The following is an 18850-nucleotide window of genomic DNA, read 5'->3' as shown; positions in this document are numbered from 1 at the left end:
GGGTGGAAGGGTGGCAACACGTCTGGGAGTTGGAGGATTGATTTATTGTGTTTATTTGTGGTTTGTATGAGAATAGTGGAGGAGAGGGTGCTTTGTGCACTGTGGCAATTTAATAAAGTCAAGTATTGGACTTTTACCTGGTGTTTGGCATGATATCTGAGGGTTGAAGGGAGCTATACCGCCCCCTACTGCTACACTATCTATCTATCTATCATGTATAGTGCCTTTCATATGCATCTAGATATCTATCATATATAGTGCCTTTCATAACTATCTAGATATCCACAAAGATCCACCACCACATCTATCTAACATATATAGTGCCTTTCATATCTATCCATCTATCTATCATATATAGTGCCTTTCATATCTATCTAGATATCCACTAAGATCCACTACCACATCTATCTATATATCTATCTATCATATATAGTGCCTTTCATATCTATCTATCTATCATATATAGTGCCTTTCATATCTATCTATCTATCTATCATATATAGTGCCTTTCATATCTATCTAGATATCCACTAAGATCCACTACCACATCTATCTATATATCTATCCATCATATATAGTGCCTTTCATATCTATCCATCTATCTATCATATATAGTGCCTTTCATATCTATCTAGATATCCACTAAGATCCACTACCACATCTATCTATCTATCTATCAGGAGAGATAAACACTGTCATTTTTGAACTGCAGACAATGTAATAAAAAGCAGCAAGCTTCAATCTGCCTCTATTGCAGTGGTTCTCAATCCGTGGGGTGGACCCCCCTGGGGCGTAAAGTAACAAAAAGGGGGGCATGAAGATGTGAAAAAAAGAAAACAAGAATCGAAAATATGAAAAAGACATCTATTGAAACCAAAACAAATTAACTTAAACTACATTCTGATACAGTACTAGAAAAATAAATATAGCGTTAGATAAATGTCGATAAAAGTTAAGTAGGTATAATAAAATATGCATCTATGATATATCATTAATTAAAAAAGAACAAATTGGTATTAGTGGGCTCCTTTCAAAAAAATACTTAAAGGTTGAGAAACGCTGCTCTATTGTAAGATTTTAATTTGCTCAATTTTCAGTTTCCAGGGCCAATGCACAGGACCCTTAAAGGCAATTTTCCTTTCTACATCTGCATTCTTTTTTTTTCTTGTATGCATTTGTTAATTTGTTCCTTCTTGTTACCAATACTTGATGACTTTAATGCAGTTATAAATTCTTCCTTTCTTGTTATCTCTGTAATTCTAGTTGAAAATGATTAGACATTTTACAATTTAATAGTTAAGGAATTGGAGATGTAAGAGATTACACAGATAAAGTATGAGGCTTAAAGCTTTTAGGCAGAGCCATCCATCACCAGGATAGCTAACCAGACATATGTCTGTAATACCACAAGGTCCAAAGCCCTACGTGGACATTTGACATTAATAACAGTCCGTCCGAGGAGACTGAAAGAGGAACATCAAAGACAGAGATACGTCAGAAGAAGAGACGCCATTTCATCTGGACGTCAAAGAACACAACTCATGCATGAGTTTGACAGCTACATCTGTAACATGAGCACACCCTTCCTAGACATTGCTGCTAATTTTCAGTAAGCTTTCTGAGACGACGTATATCCAGACTTTTCTATAGTTTCTTCTACTGCTCCTTTGCATAGTTTTCATATCTAGAGAACGTACAAGGCTCCTAGAATGAGGAGACTGCCACCGTATTTCTCACAGGGTTTAGCAGGCTGAGGAGGACACCCTCAGATTTGTTTGGCATGTGGTTTTAATCACGAGTGCCTAGAGTGTGTCAGCCTTAAGTCCAGTTTGTATCGGGGGACACAGTGAAGGGCTGTCAGCTTGTATGTGTCTAGGACATCCCTGGAGACCAAGACAGCCATAGGCCTGGTTACAGATGTGGACACATTTATTGGTCCCTTTACAGATGTGCTGTACACCTCCTGAGAAGTGAGGAAATGAAAAGCAACTGTCCCCTTTATAGATACCTGTATGCCTTTGATATGTCATTGAGAAAAGCAAAGCAAATGTAACAAGAGTTCAAGCATTACTTATTCAATAAAGTTATTCTAAAGTGGCCAGGGCACCCCTAGAAAAGATCAAAAATAACTGGATTTGAATGATTTTTCAAACTATCTGTTTTCTTTAATTTGTATCACACATCTCCAATCGTGCAATTAGTCAGACATTCAGGCCATTTAAGTGCAGAAAAGTCGTCACTTTGTTGTTTGCTGTCATCATCGTGTGTCCCACACTGAACGTGGGCCAGAGAAAGCAAAGGAGAGACAGACATGTGAAAGTGAAGGGCTAGATGATCATCTCCAAGCAGCTTGATGCTCCTGTGACAACAGTTGCTAATATTATGAAGAGGATTAAGGTCCAAGGGACTGTAGCCAACCTCCCTGGACACGGCCACAAGAGGACAATCACTCCCAGAATGGGCAGATCGATAGTGAGAATGGAAAACAAAAAGCCGAAGAGATACAAGCTGAACTCCAAGGTCAAGGTCCATCAGTGTCTCATCGCACCATCCATGGCTTTATGAGTGACAGTGGAGTCAAAGGAAGAAGACCCAGGAGGACTCCACTGTTGAAAGAAAAACATAAAATAGCTAGAGTGGAAGACTGGAATTTGTGAAAATGCTTATTGACGAGCCTCAGTGCTTCTGGGAGGACGTCCTTTGGAGTGAGGAGACAGAACTGGAGCTTTTTGACAAGTCACATCAGCTTTATGTCCACAGATGAAAATGAAGCTTTTAAAGAAACGAACACCACAACTACTGTGAAACATGGAGGAGGCTCAGTTATGTCTTGAGGCTGCTTTGCTGCATTTGGCACAGGGTGCCTTGAGTCTGTGCAGGGAACAACGAAATCTCAGGACCACCGAGACATTCAGGACTGAAACGTACTGCAAAGTGTCAGAAAGCTCAGCCGTAGGTCATGGATCCTCAAACAGAATAAGAAGACAAAACACACAAACGGCTAAAAGCACCGAAGAGTGGCTAAGAATAAAACATTGGACGGCTCTGAAGAGGCCTTTGATGATTTGAATCCAATCGAAAATCTGTTCATAGAAACATGCAGTCTGGAGAAGACCCCTTCAACCTGACAGAGCAGGAGCAGCTTGCTCAGGACGAGTGGGCCGAACGACCTGTGGACGGGTGCAGACGTCTCACTGAGAGCTCTAGGAGTCACTTTTTTTTAGTGATGGCCTCTAAACATTGTGGAAGAAAATATTAGGTGAAGGGTCCCATCGTTTTTGTCCCCACCATTTTCATTTGTGTTATTATTTGAAATATTTTGTTGAATCAAAACTCTTAAGCAACATCTGATTTTTATTAAAAACAGAATAAACAATGATGGGTGCCAATTTCTTTTGTCTGTTTCAGGTTATTTCACAGACAATTGTGTTTTATTTTTTTTTGTGGAGGAGCAGCAACACATTTGTCCACATTTGTTGGATGTGCTGCTCATGCCTTAGCTAGCGAGTCCTGATGTGGAGCACATAGGGGTTGACAGACTGTGCAAGAATCACTCATAATCAGTGCGTGTGTGTCTGTGTGTGTGTGTCTGTCTGCCTGTCTGTCTGTCTGCATGTGTGTGTCTGTATATCTGTCTGTCTGTCTGTCTACCTGTGTGTGTGTCTGCCTGTCTGTCTGTCTGTCTGTCTACCTGTGTGTCTGTCTGTCTGTCTGTCTGTCTGTCTACCTGTGTGTCTGTCTGTCTGTGTGTGTGTGTCTGTATGTTTGTCTGTCTGTCTGTCTACCTGTGTGTCTGTATGTCTGTCTGTCTGTCTGTCTACCTGTGTGTGTGTGTCTGTATGTCTGTCTGTCTAACTGTGTGCGTGTCTGTTTGCCTCTATGTCTGTCTGTCTATCTGTGTGTGTTTCTGTCTGTCTGTCTGTGTGTTTCTGTCTGACTGTCTGTCTGTATGCGTGTCTGTGTGTTTGTGTCTGCGTCTATCTGTCTGCTACCTGTCTGTATCTACCTGCCTGTGTCTGTCTGTCTGTCTGTCTGCCTGTCTGTCTGCCTGTCTGTGTCTGTCTGTCTGTCTGAGTGCATGTGAGTATACTTCACAGTGCGAGAGCAGATCAATTCAATAGCAAGCTTTGTGAGCTCCACTCTCTCTATCCATCCATTGAATGGGGGGCCGACAGAGTTCAATAATGGCTGAACACTAATTATCTCATCCCTCCAGTTCAAACACAAGTAGCCATTTGTTCTTCACTCTCTTGAGGTGTTCAGTTCATCTGTAATGTGTATAAATTCTAGAGATTTGACTTTCATCATTTTTCAGTCCTCTGCTTGTAAATCCTGAGTATACAAAGCAGTGTGAGGGTACAGCACTCCACTTAGGACCCCATGTTGTTTCCCCATACCGTGCTAATGCATGTCATTCAGACAAAGTGGAGATGTTCAGCACCCACCCAAGACCCCTGTGACTGAGGTGTTAACGGGTTCAGAACAGGATTGATAACTTTGCAGGTCCAGGTTATAGGACAAGGGGGTTTTGGTAGATGCATGGGACACAAGCTGGCTGACTGAATCTGAGCTACAATGGAACTTGCCACCCTGTTGTGAAACACCTTTACAAAAAGGTACCCCTGCTTTTCTGTGCTTTCTTATAGCTGGTGAGAAGTCTGTTCTTGAAAAGAGACCCTCTAAAGTAAAGAAAGTGGGATAAGAAGTGATGTCGGGGAGTTGACACCCTAGTCTGTGAAGTGTTTTGGTAGCAGGAGATGGAAATGTGCAAAGTTGGCCACAGTTACTTGGGAGACCTAGCTCGCCGCTGGATGAGGTGATTAATAATTAACCACTGGCAGCACGTTGAACTTTTTCCTCCCTTGTGTTTGTGGTATGGGAAACTGTGATTTTTCAATGGCGTCAAAGGAAACTGAAGCAAGTAAGCTAGCGGCCACATCCGCCTATTCATCTGTTATCACCTAATTCACTCATTTGAGATTTATGGTTGCTGGGGGCCTGAGCCCATTCTGGCAGCATAGAATTTAAGGCAGAAACTCCACCACAGTCCATCACTGGGCCAATTGTAAGACCCCAGCCAAACATAAAGTATGTCTTTGGGAGGACAATGGAGAAAAGTCTATGTGGACCCGAGCAGAGCATACAAACTCCACACAGAGAGAGTGCGACCAGGAGATGATTCGACTACAATCTCTGCGGCCTGTGAGGCAGCAGCAGTGAGCCACCATGGCACCACTCCAAGACCAACTCGATTCTGGACAGGAAACAACTGGTGAATAACAAGCTGTGTGTGAACTTTTGAGGACGACAGTCGAAAGAGGTGAAGTACGATGGTCATCTGTGAAGAAACACACGATCTGCACAAACGTCCATGAAAATGACAAAAATGTGCAAATGATGCTGCACTGGCTTTGTATAGTTCCTACAGTTAGGCTTATTTTGAGAAGAGTTCTGCTGTACTTATACAAGTATAACTTTAACTTGACTCCATCTCCAAACACTAATGGCTACTTTTGCTCCAATATCTTTTGCTAGACACATTAGCTACTGCAATATAAATCCAGAAAAGAAAAGGGCTGAGCAAGTTCATGCAATACTTTACTCAGTCAGTCATCTAAGATACACTTTAGGAACAACTTGTTTGTGAACATTTACGTCTATGAAGAATTTGAGATAACATTGCAGCCATTCAAACCACAGAATGTGCAATGGGGCGGGGCCGAACATTGGTGACACTCTGTCTCCTCTCTTAGTTATTTCCATAGCGGATGCTGCTGCATTCAGATGCTGTCGTCATGGCAAATAGGGCAGGGCTTGACTTTGAGCATTTGACCAATCAGGTGCTGTGGTTCACTCAACCTTATCACGTCTGTGGCTCTCATGTTTCCTGAGCATTACAGCTGTAAATAAGACTGTGAACTGGCTGGAAAAGCTGAAGGAAAACCGTAAGGCCAGTGTGAAGCGATAATGTCATCGTAAAGCGTTTTCTTGAACTTTACTTAATGATGGGTAAGGCCTTATTAGAGTTTGTGTTGATGACTAATGTTATTACTAAATTAATTCTTTCAATTTTCATGTAGTTTGATGTTATTTTAATAAAAATGGGACCAATGTCTGGAGTCATGGAACACTTAAAATAGTTCTCATTTAAATTATTTGTAACTTCATTCATTCATTCTTTTATTCATTTTCCACAGCTTATCCGAAGCCGTATTGCGGGAGCAACAATCTTAGCAGTGAGGCCCGAACGTCCTTTCCCCAACCACCCTTGCCAAGAGCGTTCCTAGGCCATCAGTGAGATAATATGCTCCATGGCGAGCACTGGGTCTTCCCTGGGGTCTCCTCTCAGCTGGTTGTGCCTGTAAAGCCTCCACTGATGCCCAAACCACCCCAAATGGCTCCTCTCGATGCAGAAGGTTGGCAGCTCCACTCTGAGCCTCTGCCAAACGTTGGAGCATCTCGTCCTATCTCTGAGGGAGAGCCCAGCGATCTTGCGGTGAAAGCTCATTTTGGCCGTGTGTACCCGTGATCTCATTCTTTCAGTCATTACCTAACGCTCGTAGCCACAGGTGAGAGTAGGGACGAAGATCAATCGGTAAATCGAGAGCTTTGCCTGCTGACTCGGCTCCTTCTTCACCACTACAGATCGGTACAGCAGCCACATAACTGTGTTCACCACCCCGATCCATTTGTCGAGCTCACCGTCCCTTCTCCCCGCACTTGTGAATAAACACCCGAGGTACTTAACTCTTTTAGGGCGACACAAGAGATTGAGGATGGATATCAGGGGCAGAGAGCGAAAGAAAGCTGTAAACGCTGATAAAACTCACCGTTACATTATAGGTAGACCTAACGGCGTAGCAAGGTTCACAGGGCCCCGGGTGCAATCATCATTGAATGGGCCCCCAAACCTGTAGCGCCGGCGCCAGCGGAGAGGGCTCGCTGCTGAAATGCTTGAAGACAAGATAGATTGAGAAGGAAACCATTAAAAACGATGTTCGGAGAAAAATATAGTTTCGTTTTGTAAAGCGTAAAAACAGACGTGTGTTGGCGACTTGGCGTTATTGCCTAATAGTGTATATACACTGTACTCGTCTGTAGTCTCAGCCGGTACTATAGAACAATAAAAATAAAGGATTATCTATGTTTACATATCAAAATCACAACGGATAAAACTTTCAATACGGAATATAATGAGCATTTCAGCATTCCGTTCAATATTCGTCAGGGGCTCAGGCCTCACGGCAACGGGACAGACAGGGGCGCCGAAATACGAAATTGTCCCAATAATCCCATACAATACGGAAGTACGGAACGTCTATAATTATGTAAAAATCAGACAATTTTAACCTCTCATCTCTTTATATTTCGTCAATAAAAATTGTTATACAAACTTACATAAGATTCACTAATTTGGCCGTTGGCACACGGCATACGTGATTGCGCTGTTCGACATACGGCCATTTGATGTTGATCGATTCACTTACCTAACAGAACTGACTGAGAAATAGACGGAAGCGGGAAGCCGTTCGTCGACGATCGTGGGAAGCTGCTTGCCTGCTTCATAACTAAGCTATAGCCTTTCGGAGAATGAAGCGAACATGTCGCTTTGTTTTTAGCCGCCGCCCCGCCCGGCCGAGTCGGACGGCGCTAATGAAAATAATATAATTGTGGGAAAATGTAAAAATGCTGACTGACGGTGGCTAAAATCGCTAAATACGAACATGTGAAAGTCCTTACTACAAAGTTACTTACATTAATAAGCAATACGATCAGTCTAACTAATTTGACTGTGACTGATGGTCTGATGCCCTGATCACCTGATGAGAGCGCCGCACCCCTTGCCCCATTGTAGCTACGCCACTGGGTAGACCCTCTTTACTCAAATTAGACTCATTGACTTGACGATGAAACCCTGCGTGTGTGTGAGTAGCGTAGAGTAAGCAACGTCTAGAATGGCATCGACGTCGGGTGAGAGAGCAAAGCAAAATGCTCTGTGTTTATTATTTATTTCTTTCTTTATTTTTTGCATATTATTGCTGAATATTGCTCTGACTTATCGAACTCCGATTTTGATACAAGTGATCTGGATATTGAAAATGAAAGTCAGGTGCCTTCATCAGCTGATCGCATTGCTGGACACGCCCGTAAAGCTGACGCGCCAATCAAAATGTTCGCCCTGGGAGGACAACACAGACATCGATCTGTGAGAGTCAGGCTGGCAACTGGAGTTCACCAAACAACATGGCCTGCTGGCAGACACTCGCTGTTTTTATCACCAGAAAGTATTACGTATGTAATATGTATGTTTGTATATATATATATATATATATATATATATATATATATAATATCCATCCATCCATTATCCAAGCCGCTATATCCTAACTACAGGGTCACGGGGGTCTGCTGGAGCCAATCCCAGCCAACACAGGGCACAAGGCAGGAAACAAACCCCGGGCACCACACGGCGCACACACACACTGGGGAGAATTTAGGGTCACCAATACACCTAACCTACATGTCTTTGGACTGTGGGAGGAAACCGGGGAGAACATGCAAACTCCACGCAGGGAAGACCTATATAAAATATAATAATATATATATATATGATTACTGTAGGGGCTCCTGAAACATAAAACAGAGTGACAACATAACTATTTTATGTTGATTTATGTGTGAAACCGTTCCTTTGTGTGCTTTTTAGAAAACTGTGTTGTTTGGAAAAATATTTAGCCCTAAAAAAGATAAACTCCTCCACTTGAGGCAGTAACTCACCTCCCACTCAGAGAGGACAGACCACCTTCTTCCATACTGAGGACCACTGCCTCAGATTTGGAGGTGCTGATCCTCACCCCTGCCATTTGACACTCGGTCACAAACCTCCCAGTGTGTGCTGGAGTTCACAGCCTGATGAAGCCGGTAGGACCACGTCATCTGCTAAACGCAGTGACTCGATTCGAAGGCCACCGACCCGGACCCCCTCCCCTCCTCGGCTTGTGCCTTGGTAGCCTGTCTGTGAAAATCACAAACAGGACAGGAGAAAACGCACAGCCCTGGTGGAGCCCTGGTGTGGATGTTGTTCTGAGTATGCGGACACGGCTCTCGCTGAGTTTACACAGGGTCCGAATACCCTTATTGAGGGACCCCATACTGTCCCAGCACCCCCAATCCCTCAAGGAATACGGTCATACCATACGCCTTCTCTAACGCACTTAGACGGACTGGGCGTACTTCCATAGCCCCTCCAGAGCCCTCATGAGGGTAAAGAGCTGCAGCTCTCGACACAAATCAACGTTAAACCTTCTTCATGTTGTTTTCAGCAAAATTAAAGTTCATTTGAGTAAACGAGTCGGGGGGGGTGCTTGTCTTCCAGCATGTCGCTTTGTTCTCTTTGGTCTCTCCGATCCTTCTTTACTTTCAAGCTCAACATTCCTCTGTTGCTGACGTTTTGCTTGAGATCTTTGTTATTAGAGTAGTGACCTTTGGTTTTTCTGATGATTCTTACAAAACACTCTTTAAAATTAATAATAACACTGATAACAATCGTGTTCGTTTTTTTAAACATGCGTTTTAATGATTTTGAGTGTGTGGCCACACTGGGAGGACTGGGGGAGCCAGCCTATCCAGAGCGTTACCCCAACTGGGTGCCTTGGACTCCCGCAAGGCTTCATGGGAGTTGGAGTTTGGTGCAGCCCTGTTGGGATCCATGGGCACCACCAGGGGGTGCTGTAACTGGTGCTGAGCCCCACAGAGCAGCTCTTCTGCCACACTGCCGGGAAAAGGTCATCAAGCACCTGGAGCACTTCCGGGTGGGCTTTAAAAGGAGCCAGCAGCTACTACTAAGGGAGCCAGAGCTGGGAAGAGGGAGACAAAGCTCGCCGAGGAGGAGAAAGAGAAGAGAAGAGAATTGTGTGCCGTGTTGAGCTTGTGGGAACGGGGAAGGCGATGCCCACAAGGTAAAAGAAAATAAAAGCTCTTGTGTGCTTTCAACTTGTGTCCTACGCCCGTCTGTGCCAGGGCTGGCCTTTCAAAGTGGCAAAGCGTTTTCAAGGTAAGTCTGTAACCAGACAGAGGAGGGGTATGATTTCTCCAAAAGCTGAAGGTTATCCAAAGTCTGCGCCAAAGCCTGCACAAGCCCCTTGTCAACTACAGCGCCATCACAAAGTATTCAGACACCTTCACTTTTTCCCATTTTGCTGTGTTGAAGCCTTGTGCTCCAATCATTGTTTCCCTTATTAAGGCATATCCCATAATAACAAAGCAAAAACAGGATTTTAGAATTTTTTTGCAAATGTATTAAAAATTAAAAAAAAACAAATTTAAGGTTAATACAAGTATTCCAACATGTGGCTCAGGTACTTTCCATTCTATGGACCTCCTGGAGATGTTTCTGCACCCTGTATGGAGCTCACCTGTGGTCATTTCTATTGGTTGGACACGATTAGTAAAGGCACACAGCTCTCTATAGGAGGTCGCACGACATGAGGCCGAAGGCATCGCCTGCACAGCTTAGAGACAGGATTGTGATTCTTGCAGCTTTAATGGTTCCCAAAAGCAAAGTGGCCACCATAATTCTTAAATGTTAGAAGTCTGCAACAATCACGTGGCCACTCGGCCAAACTAAGCGATTATGAGAAGGGCCAGAGGTGGCCTTAGGGCTGAGCGGGGCCTACTGCTGACCAACCCCACGTCAAACGCTGTTACGGGTATGTGTGGCCTGTAAAACTTGAGCACGTAATTAATAAAAATAATGTTAACATACATTTCTCATTACAGCATTCAGCTAAATTTTTGCAAGATAACACATGGATTTTATCAAAATATAATGATATAATCTATGAAAAAAGTGCAATTCATAATTCATGACAATACCGTGACAGCGCGAAATGTGGAAATTAGCAGGGCCTCTTCTAGAAAACGTACCCTCTGAGTCTCGATATGCAGGATGTCGTAGTCATAACTCACAATGATGTCATGTCAGACGGGTATCAAGTTTTTGTGCATTAATATTCGGACATGTTTATGGCCTACAAATAAAATGTCAGTTTCAGTGTTTTCGACAAGAAGTGTGAAATTAACGTAAAGGTATCGTCATGAAATCTCTTACCCATTTCCAGGTTCGGAGATGAAAATCCATTTTTCTTGCCTTCCAATTGGGAAAGTCATTGATGACATCTTTGTTGTCTAATCTGGGTGCCGTGTCTTTTTCTATAGAGAGGAGAAGCCAACCCAGCGACTAATGGGAACTATTTTAGGAAGGGATTGTACTGGGGTGGCACGGTGGCGCAGTGGTAGCGCTGCTGCCTCACAGTTAGGAGACCCAGGTTCGCTTCTCGGGTCCTCCCTGCGTGGTGTTTGCATGTTCTCCCCGTGTCTGCGTGGGTTTCCTCCCAAAGACATGCAGGTCAGGTGGATTGGCGATTCTAAATTGGCCCTAGTGTGTGCTTGGTGTTTGTGTGTGCCCTGTGGTGGGTTGGCACCCTGCCTGGGATTGGTTCCTGCCTTGTGCCCTGTGTTGGCTGGGATTGGCTCCAGCAGACCCCCTGTGACCCTGTGTTTGGATTCAGCGGGTTGGAGAATGGATGGATGGATGGATTGTACTGGTCTGCGGTGGGCTGGTGCCCTGCCCAGGATATGTTTCCTGCCTTGCACCCTTGTGTTGGCTCGGATTGGCTTCAGCAGACCCCCATGACGCTGTAGTTAGGATTTAGTGGGTCATAGGATAATGGATGGATGGATTATACTGGCAACCCTTTGGAATGTTTTCAAAGACGTTCATTTACGGAATTTGACCTTGAAGAAGGATTTTAAAAGGGCTCCTCATAGAAGCATCTCAAATATATATATATTGTCACACACGAGCGATTAGAGGGCAGCCTAAGGACCCGATGTGCCGCACGAACCAGCAAGACAGGGGAGGGGAACAGTGTGCTAATCACTCTCTCTTGTCTCTCACAGGAAAGATGAACTGCAAAAGAGCGCGGTACCGTGAATTCACCTCCAGCCTTCCATCCAGACGGCCAGGCTACTTCCGCGTTCCTCAGTCGCGTACCGTCCCTTCCTGATCACGTCACCATCATCCCAGGATTCCCCGCTCCTCCCGGCATCCTTTCTGCCATCCCCTCCTCCATAAATACACCCATCTGTCCAACAGAAGGTGGCTGGTATATGTCTGCAGTTGTCAAATCTCTGTATAACCTTGACCAAGCTACACTATACAGGGACGAATCCCCATCCCTTAACACTGTGTCTGTGTTCTTATCTTTACAATAGAATATAACTTGACAAATCCGCTCGAACGGGACACACGGACTTGAAAAGCAGGGCCCCCTTAGGCACTGGCCCTGGGGCGGTCTCCCCACTTGCCACCCCCAAACTCCGCTCTTGAGAAGGGCCTTGGTATAGTAAGAGGACTAAGAACCCAGTGATCACTCTGGTTGAGCTCCATTGAACCTGTGTGAAGAAGGGAGACGCTTACAGAAGGACAGTCATCACTGCAATACTTCACTGATCTTTATGGCAGAGTGGCCAGACAGAAGCCTCACGTCAGTATGAAGACACACGAAAGCCACCTGAAGTTTGCAAAAAAAAGACTTCTAAGAGATTCTAAGACAGGCAGAATCAAGAGTCTCTGTCCTGATGAGACCAACATTAATGTCATGTCTGGATGAAACCGCTCATCACCTGCGCAATACCATTCCAATAGTGAGGCATGATGGTGGCAGCATCATGTTGGGCAACTGGGACACAAGACAGGGTTGAAGGAAAGCTGAAAAGTGCAAAGTACAGAGATATCCTTCATGGCAACCTACTCCTGACTGGGCCACAGGTTCACCTTCAAACAAGACAAGCCAAAGTCAACACAGGAGTAGCTTAGGATCAACTCTGTGAATGTCCTTGAGTTGCCCAGCCAGCGCCCGATATTTCTGGAAAGACCTGAAAATAGCCGTCCACCGATGGTCTGTGGAGAGAGTGTTCACCACGTCGAGAGGTTTACTTACGATGGCAGTGACAGTGATGTCTTTGGTGATTCATCCTATGAAGTCAGTAGACGAATTGGGAGAGCATGGGGGTGTCATGTGGTCACTGGAAAGGGGTGTGAGACACTTCCTATATCTTTGGATGAAGGTCCAAGTCTTTAGAGTCCTGATGCTTTCCTGTCTTGCTATATGGTTGTGAGACATGGACTCTATCCAGTGACCTGAGACAGCGACTGGACTCCTTCAGTACTGTGTGTCTCTTTGGAGAATCCTTGGGTACCGTTGGTTTGACTTTGTGTTGCTCATGGAGTCCCGAATGAGGCACTTTACCTGAATTGTGAGGGAGCGTCAGTTACGGCACTACGGCCATGTGGCTCAATTCCCCGATGGTGATCCAACTCACAGGATCGTCATTGTCCACCGAGTGGCTGGACCAGGCCAAGGGGACGCCCATGTAACACCTGGCTGTGGCAGATAGAGGGTCATCTCCAGAGGGTGGAACTGGACCGCGTGCCTGCCTGGAGGGGTTGCCAACCAGGATCCCGAGCTGTTTCGTTATGTGGTGGGTGCTCCCCAACCTGACCTGATCTGACCTGTTGTTCTCCATCCAACCTGACAGAGGCTGAGAGCATCTGCAGGGAAGAATGGCAGAAAAATCACCAAATTCTGGAGTGCAAAGCTTGACGTCTCACCCAGCAAGGCTGGAATCGCTGCCAAAGGGGCTTCTACTAAGTACTGAATTAAGGGTATGGATACTTGTGTTAATGGGAGATTTCAGCTTTCCTGTTTTTAATAAATGTGCAAAAAGTTCTTAAATTCTGCTTTCACTTTGTCATGTTGAGGTGTTGAGTGTTGCTTGATGTGGAAATTTAATGAACTGAGATGATTTTAGCACACGGCAGCAGCATAACAAACTGTATAAAAAGTGAAGGGTCTCAATACTTTGTGAAGGAGTTGTCAATGTAATTTATTTATTTTTGCTTTACTTTAGCATTTAATATTGCGACTCCTTTTTAAAATGATTTCAGTTTTGGATGTGTGTCAGTGTCATCATTTTCTCTAAATTTGCCAGACGTGTTTGCTGCCAATGACACGGTAATAACATACAAAAGCCCTGGCTCCTCGTGAGTAAAACCCGAACAAAATAGCACCATGATGGCATCACAAATCAAATATTTGACGAAGCACAATAACAACACCAATAGTTCCAAAAGCGAGATTGTGTAATGAGAAAATTAACAACAAAAACCAAAGCTGAACATCTTCAGATGAGACCCCGACCTCAAACTGAGAGGAGTTGCATGAAAATCTCAAGCTATAGAGGCCTGTTGGATAAGGCAGGGAAAGAGAGCAGCCATTGGGTCTTAAGAAGGCCAACTCCACAAAATTAAGAACAACCTGAACAGTAACAATCAGAAAGGTCTCCTGTCCAATGTGCCCAACACCCAGCATGCCATAGGCAGGTGCAGAACATGCATAATAAGGCATTTAAAGTTCAGTTGGATTTGCACCGTCTTACCTGTTTATGCATTTCAATGTTCAGCCCATAAGACATTTCATAATACTGGAAGAAAAGAAAAGAAAAATCGAATTACCAGAGACATCATAAACAGAGATTGTGTCCTTCTTGTTTATCAGGTCCATATTCTCGATCCCACTGTTTATTGTTTCTCCCTCAGGCGTGGAGAGCATTTGGCTTTTTGTGGTGTAATGGTACAGATTAAACAATTTTTCAACAAAGTCCAGTTTCACACAGTTTTCATTGTCTTATGATCAGAATTCCTTTGTGTGTATTTAGACCTCAGAGCGATCATTAATTTAGTAAGTCAAAGTAAGCACAATCAGGAGGTGAAAGCACCAAAAGGAAATGGCCTGAGTCTTCTATCAACAGAGCTGATGGAAAAATAATTCAACAAAATCAGACACGTTAAACCAAATTCATACTCAAAGGAACACAACCAAACGTCCTTTCAGTTCCGTGTGTTAATAATCCCGAACAAGAACCTTTTTTTGAAGAGAATTTAATGCTCAGTTGCATGTGTCTGGGTGCCGCCATCTTATATAGGAGGTTTGTAATGACACAACTTGTTTTTTGACCCCCCACATCATCACGAAACTATCAACAGCGTGGCCGTGGCTATGAAAAGATAGACAAAATAATGACAACCACGCAAAAACCAAAACACAAATGGCAAAGTGGGGATCAAACTACCAGAGCAAAAACAACACATGCCTGTGATACAGTAGTTTACACGTCGTCGTTATGGGCTTTTTGGGATGTATTTTGCATTACTAATTTTATTTTCATGCACTTGTTTTACATGTCAAGGGACTCACGTCACATGGCCCATTGGGGAAGTTTGCAGAAGTTCTGCTATAAATATGACAACAACCCCCTGTAACCCTATCCCTTGGTTGGATAAATCTCCATTTTTTTGGCAGTAGTTAGCATGCCTATCAAGTAGACCAAGCGCTAGGTTTCATGAGGTTTTGGTCTCCTTTTTTTTTAATTTTGGTTTGTCCCTGTACTTTGTTCGCTACATTTTGACCCTGTCTGACGTAGCAGCAATTCCCATTTCACGTTATAATCTCCCAGTCCTATTCCTTCACTCACAACAATCCCTGGAGTGTGCTGATAGCTCAACCAAATACCTACATGTGACAAGAAATGATTTGGACGATTTTCATTTTTACTAGAGATCTTTATTAATATCCTAAATGACAGATGGATTAATTGCAAGTAAGCACATCTAGACCGAGTTAAATGTCTTTCGTCCTTTGTCATTTGCATGAAGCACAACGTCTTTATCAAATTTTTTGCAACATATAGCACAGAGTTTTGCTGCAAATTTGATTGGGTGCGAATGGTTTGCTTATCTCTAATTACAACAAAATACAACTTACCGTATATACTTGCATTTAAGTTCTCCCGCAGATAAGTCGGGGCTTGATTTTATCGTATAATTTCTTGTATTTTATAATGTCGGTCATATAAGTCAAATGCAGAAAACTCGCGCTATTGGTCCAAGAGATTACGATATGCTAACACCCACCTGAGAGTAACAACGGAGCACACTGCCTTTTTTTTTCTATGTATTCTGCCTACGTGACCACATGGTAATACCTGAACTTTTCCAAAGCGACATTTTCACTGTTTTGTGTTTTGTGTATCTCACGCCCTCATACACCTTTATCGTAAGAGCATCCCTTATCTACGATGGTCATTCAATCAGAAGAAAATATGAAGCTGGTTTTAAATTAACAGTCTTTGAAGTGGCAAAAGAAATTGGTAACTGCACAGCTGCAACAAATTTCGATGTGTCTGAGGAACTGGTGTGAGACTGATGGATGCAAGAAGATTTAAAAAATTTTTTAAAATTTAAGTGTCGTATTTTTGAATGGCCGTATAAATCGGGGTCTGATTTTATGATCGATTTTTTGGGTTTCAAGGCCCGACTTATACGCAAGTATATACAGTAATCGATAAGAATAAGACAATAACCTTTAAAATGATACAAAGAAGAAACAACTCAGCATTCAGTCACCACCCAAAAAGAGAGAACAATGCAAGCAGAGAGCCAATCTAAAATGGTGATTACACATCAAGCACAGTAGGAAAGCTAAGGACAGACATGGTAACCTTATCTTAGAATTATATTAATGCGTCCTTAAACATCTGAACAGATCCTCTTAATGAGAGTTTATTTTTTTCCAATTTGAGATACTATCATGCTTGACTTTCCCAATGAGTTGCAGAAAGTGGGTTAGGATTAGACTATATGAGCAAAATAAGTCTTCACGCCAGTAGAATGTTGAAGGATGTCACAACTGATTCTCATAGTGCGCTTTGATCCCCTCTGGCAGTCCTCCAAATACCATCACTAATTCACCCACATTCAGTGAAGAGTCGCTAATTAACCTGACGCTGACTTTGGACACTGAGAAGAACCCGAAGTCCTGACGGACATCTGTGTGAACTCTACAATGGAGGAACCTCAGACAGAAGATATCTTTAGGCTTCAGCATGGCACCGTGCCACTTATGCATCTACATTGTTCACTTGAACAGACCAGGCCATTGTGCCCAACATATTAACAGCCTGATGGTAGAGTACCACAAAGATGAGTTTTGAAGGTCCTCACATACTCTGCCTGGTAACTCATCCCATGTCACTTCAGTTCCGTATGTGAAGAATTACTGGCAGATCTTTCTAGCACTCCCACCCTTGTAAATTGCATTTTTAAGCTGGTAGTCATGCAATTCTTTGGCTCGTGGATTGGAGGTCTCAATTTATAAGGTGACACAAATAACCTCGACTGGCATCATCTGGAGATAACACTGATGACATGTATATGTGTACATATTTATATTTGAAAAAATAAATATATATGTTCATTATTTATAAAACATATTTTGCAAAAATTAAATATATTGTTTAATTATATTTTAATATGAATTTGAAAAATATTTAAGTATGAAAAATATGACAAAAATATCACTATTGCATTAGTTATCTCTTACTAGATATGCAGTATGCCCTGTGTTCTTGTAGCTGTATTAATTCTGTAAGTTGTTGGACTCTTGGTGTCACTCTGTTCAGATTTGTCATGTATGCCACACTATCATAGTTTCATTCTGCCGCTCCATCCTATGCTCCTGTCGCCCACAGCACACATCCTTGGAAAGCACAGTCAGATACTAATGGTGTCAGATAAGGAGGCATCCCCGGTATAGGTTTAGGATCATAAAGGGCTTTCTTAAAGCTATGGGTCAGTGTGCAGAGAAAGAACCTTGCAAGCTGGCTTATGGTCATTGGTAAGTTGGACATCACAAAGTGAAGTGACCCTGGTCACACTTACCATGATGTAATGTCTCTGCATCTCGGTCTTCTCGCTGGCCAGTTTTTCACACTCCAGTTTCAAACTGCAGAAATAAAGATGAGAAGTTATGAGTTACAGTATACTCAGGATGGTGTGTGACATCAGTGTCTCCTGTAGAGAGCAGCAAGCTTGGTCAGCACTCTCCTGTGTGTGAGGGTGTGCAGGTGTGTGTGTGTGTGTGTGTGTGTGTGTGTGTGTGTGCCGCTGAGGACAAATTAGCATCAGCCTTATGTGCTCTGACCTTTAAAACAATCACATTCACACCGAAGAGCAGGATCAACTAGCAATGGTAGGAAAAGTCATAGCAGAAAGGATAGCAACTGACACAGCAAAGGCGTCACTTTACCTGTGATACTGCGCTTGCAGAAACTGAAACTCCTCTTTAATCCGATCCAGTGTTTCCAGAACGGTGAACTTGAACGGCTGGCCAGGCTGAAGTGGGACCTGAGAAGCAGAAGTTCAAAGTTTGACAAAGGGGACACCGGTGGCAACTGTAAGCAGTGAGGTGATGAGGACATGCAAGGCTTCAAATCTCTGAACTACAAGCTGGGACAAGACTGCCACCTGAGGTGAGTCACTTATAGCTTCAAAACCTTCATGACAGGCAACAAAGTGCTGTTTGAATGAGCCAGGGTGGTCCGAATGCATTACAGGCACAGGGAGTTCAGCCACAATCTCTGATCTTTTTTTTCTTTTTTCAGTTCTATTGAGACATCAGACAGATGAGCTTGTCTGCTGTCTGTGACGTCCAAAACACTCAGTTTTCTTATTCCTCATCACCACGTTACATGCATTGCACTTCTGACTGAGGGCTCATATACAATTTAAGACAAAAGCAAACCTGTTGGACTGGGGTGAGTAACAGACTGTTTGGACGGAGACACTGGGGATGTCAAACTACTTGACTGTGTGTCACAGGAGCACAACAATACAATACAATTTATTTTTGTATCGCCCAAAATCACACAAGAAGTGCCATAATGGCCT

At 43.4% G+C, this 18850-nt stretch overlaps 1 protein-coding gene across 2 annotated transcripts in view; it reads right to left on the bottom strand.

Annotated features, from left to right (window-relative positions):
• Positions 1–18850, bottom strand: part of tle2b (TLE family member 2, transcriptional corepressor b) — a 109719-nt gene that overhangs the window by 75860 nt on the left and 15009 nt on the right. For both annotated transcript variants that reach the window (XM_039766864.1, XM_039766865.1), the window contains exons 2-4: positions 18210–18307; positions 17843–17906; positions 14503–14547 (exon numbers count right to left, since the gene is read on the bottom strand). In XM_039766864.1, coding sequence (XP_039622798.1) covers positions 14503–14547; positions 17843–17906; positions 18210–18307 — 207 coding nt within the window. The remainder of the gene's footprint in view (positions 1–14502; positions 14548–17842; positions 17907–18209; positions 18308–18850) is intronic.

This window comes from Polypterus senegalus, chromosome 10 (assembly GCF_016835505.1).
Source record: "Polypterus senegalus isolate Bchr_013 chromosome 10, ASM1683550v1, whole genome shotgun sequence".
Classification (NCBI taxonomy): Eukaryota; Metazoa; Chordata; class Cladistia; order Polypteriformes; family Polypteridae; genus Polypterus; species Polypterus senegalus.
This window is presented reverse-complemented; position numbering and strand designations above follow the sequence as displayed.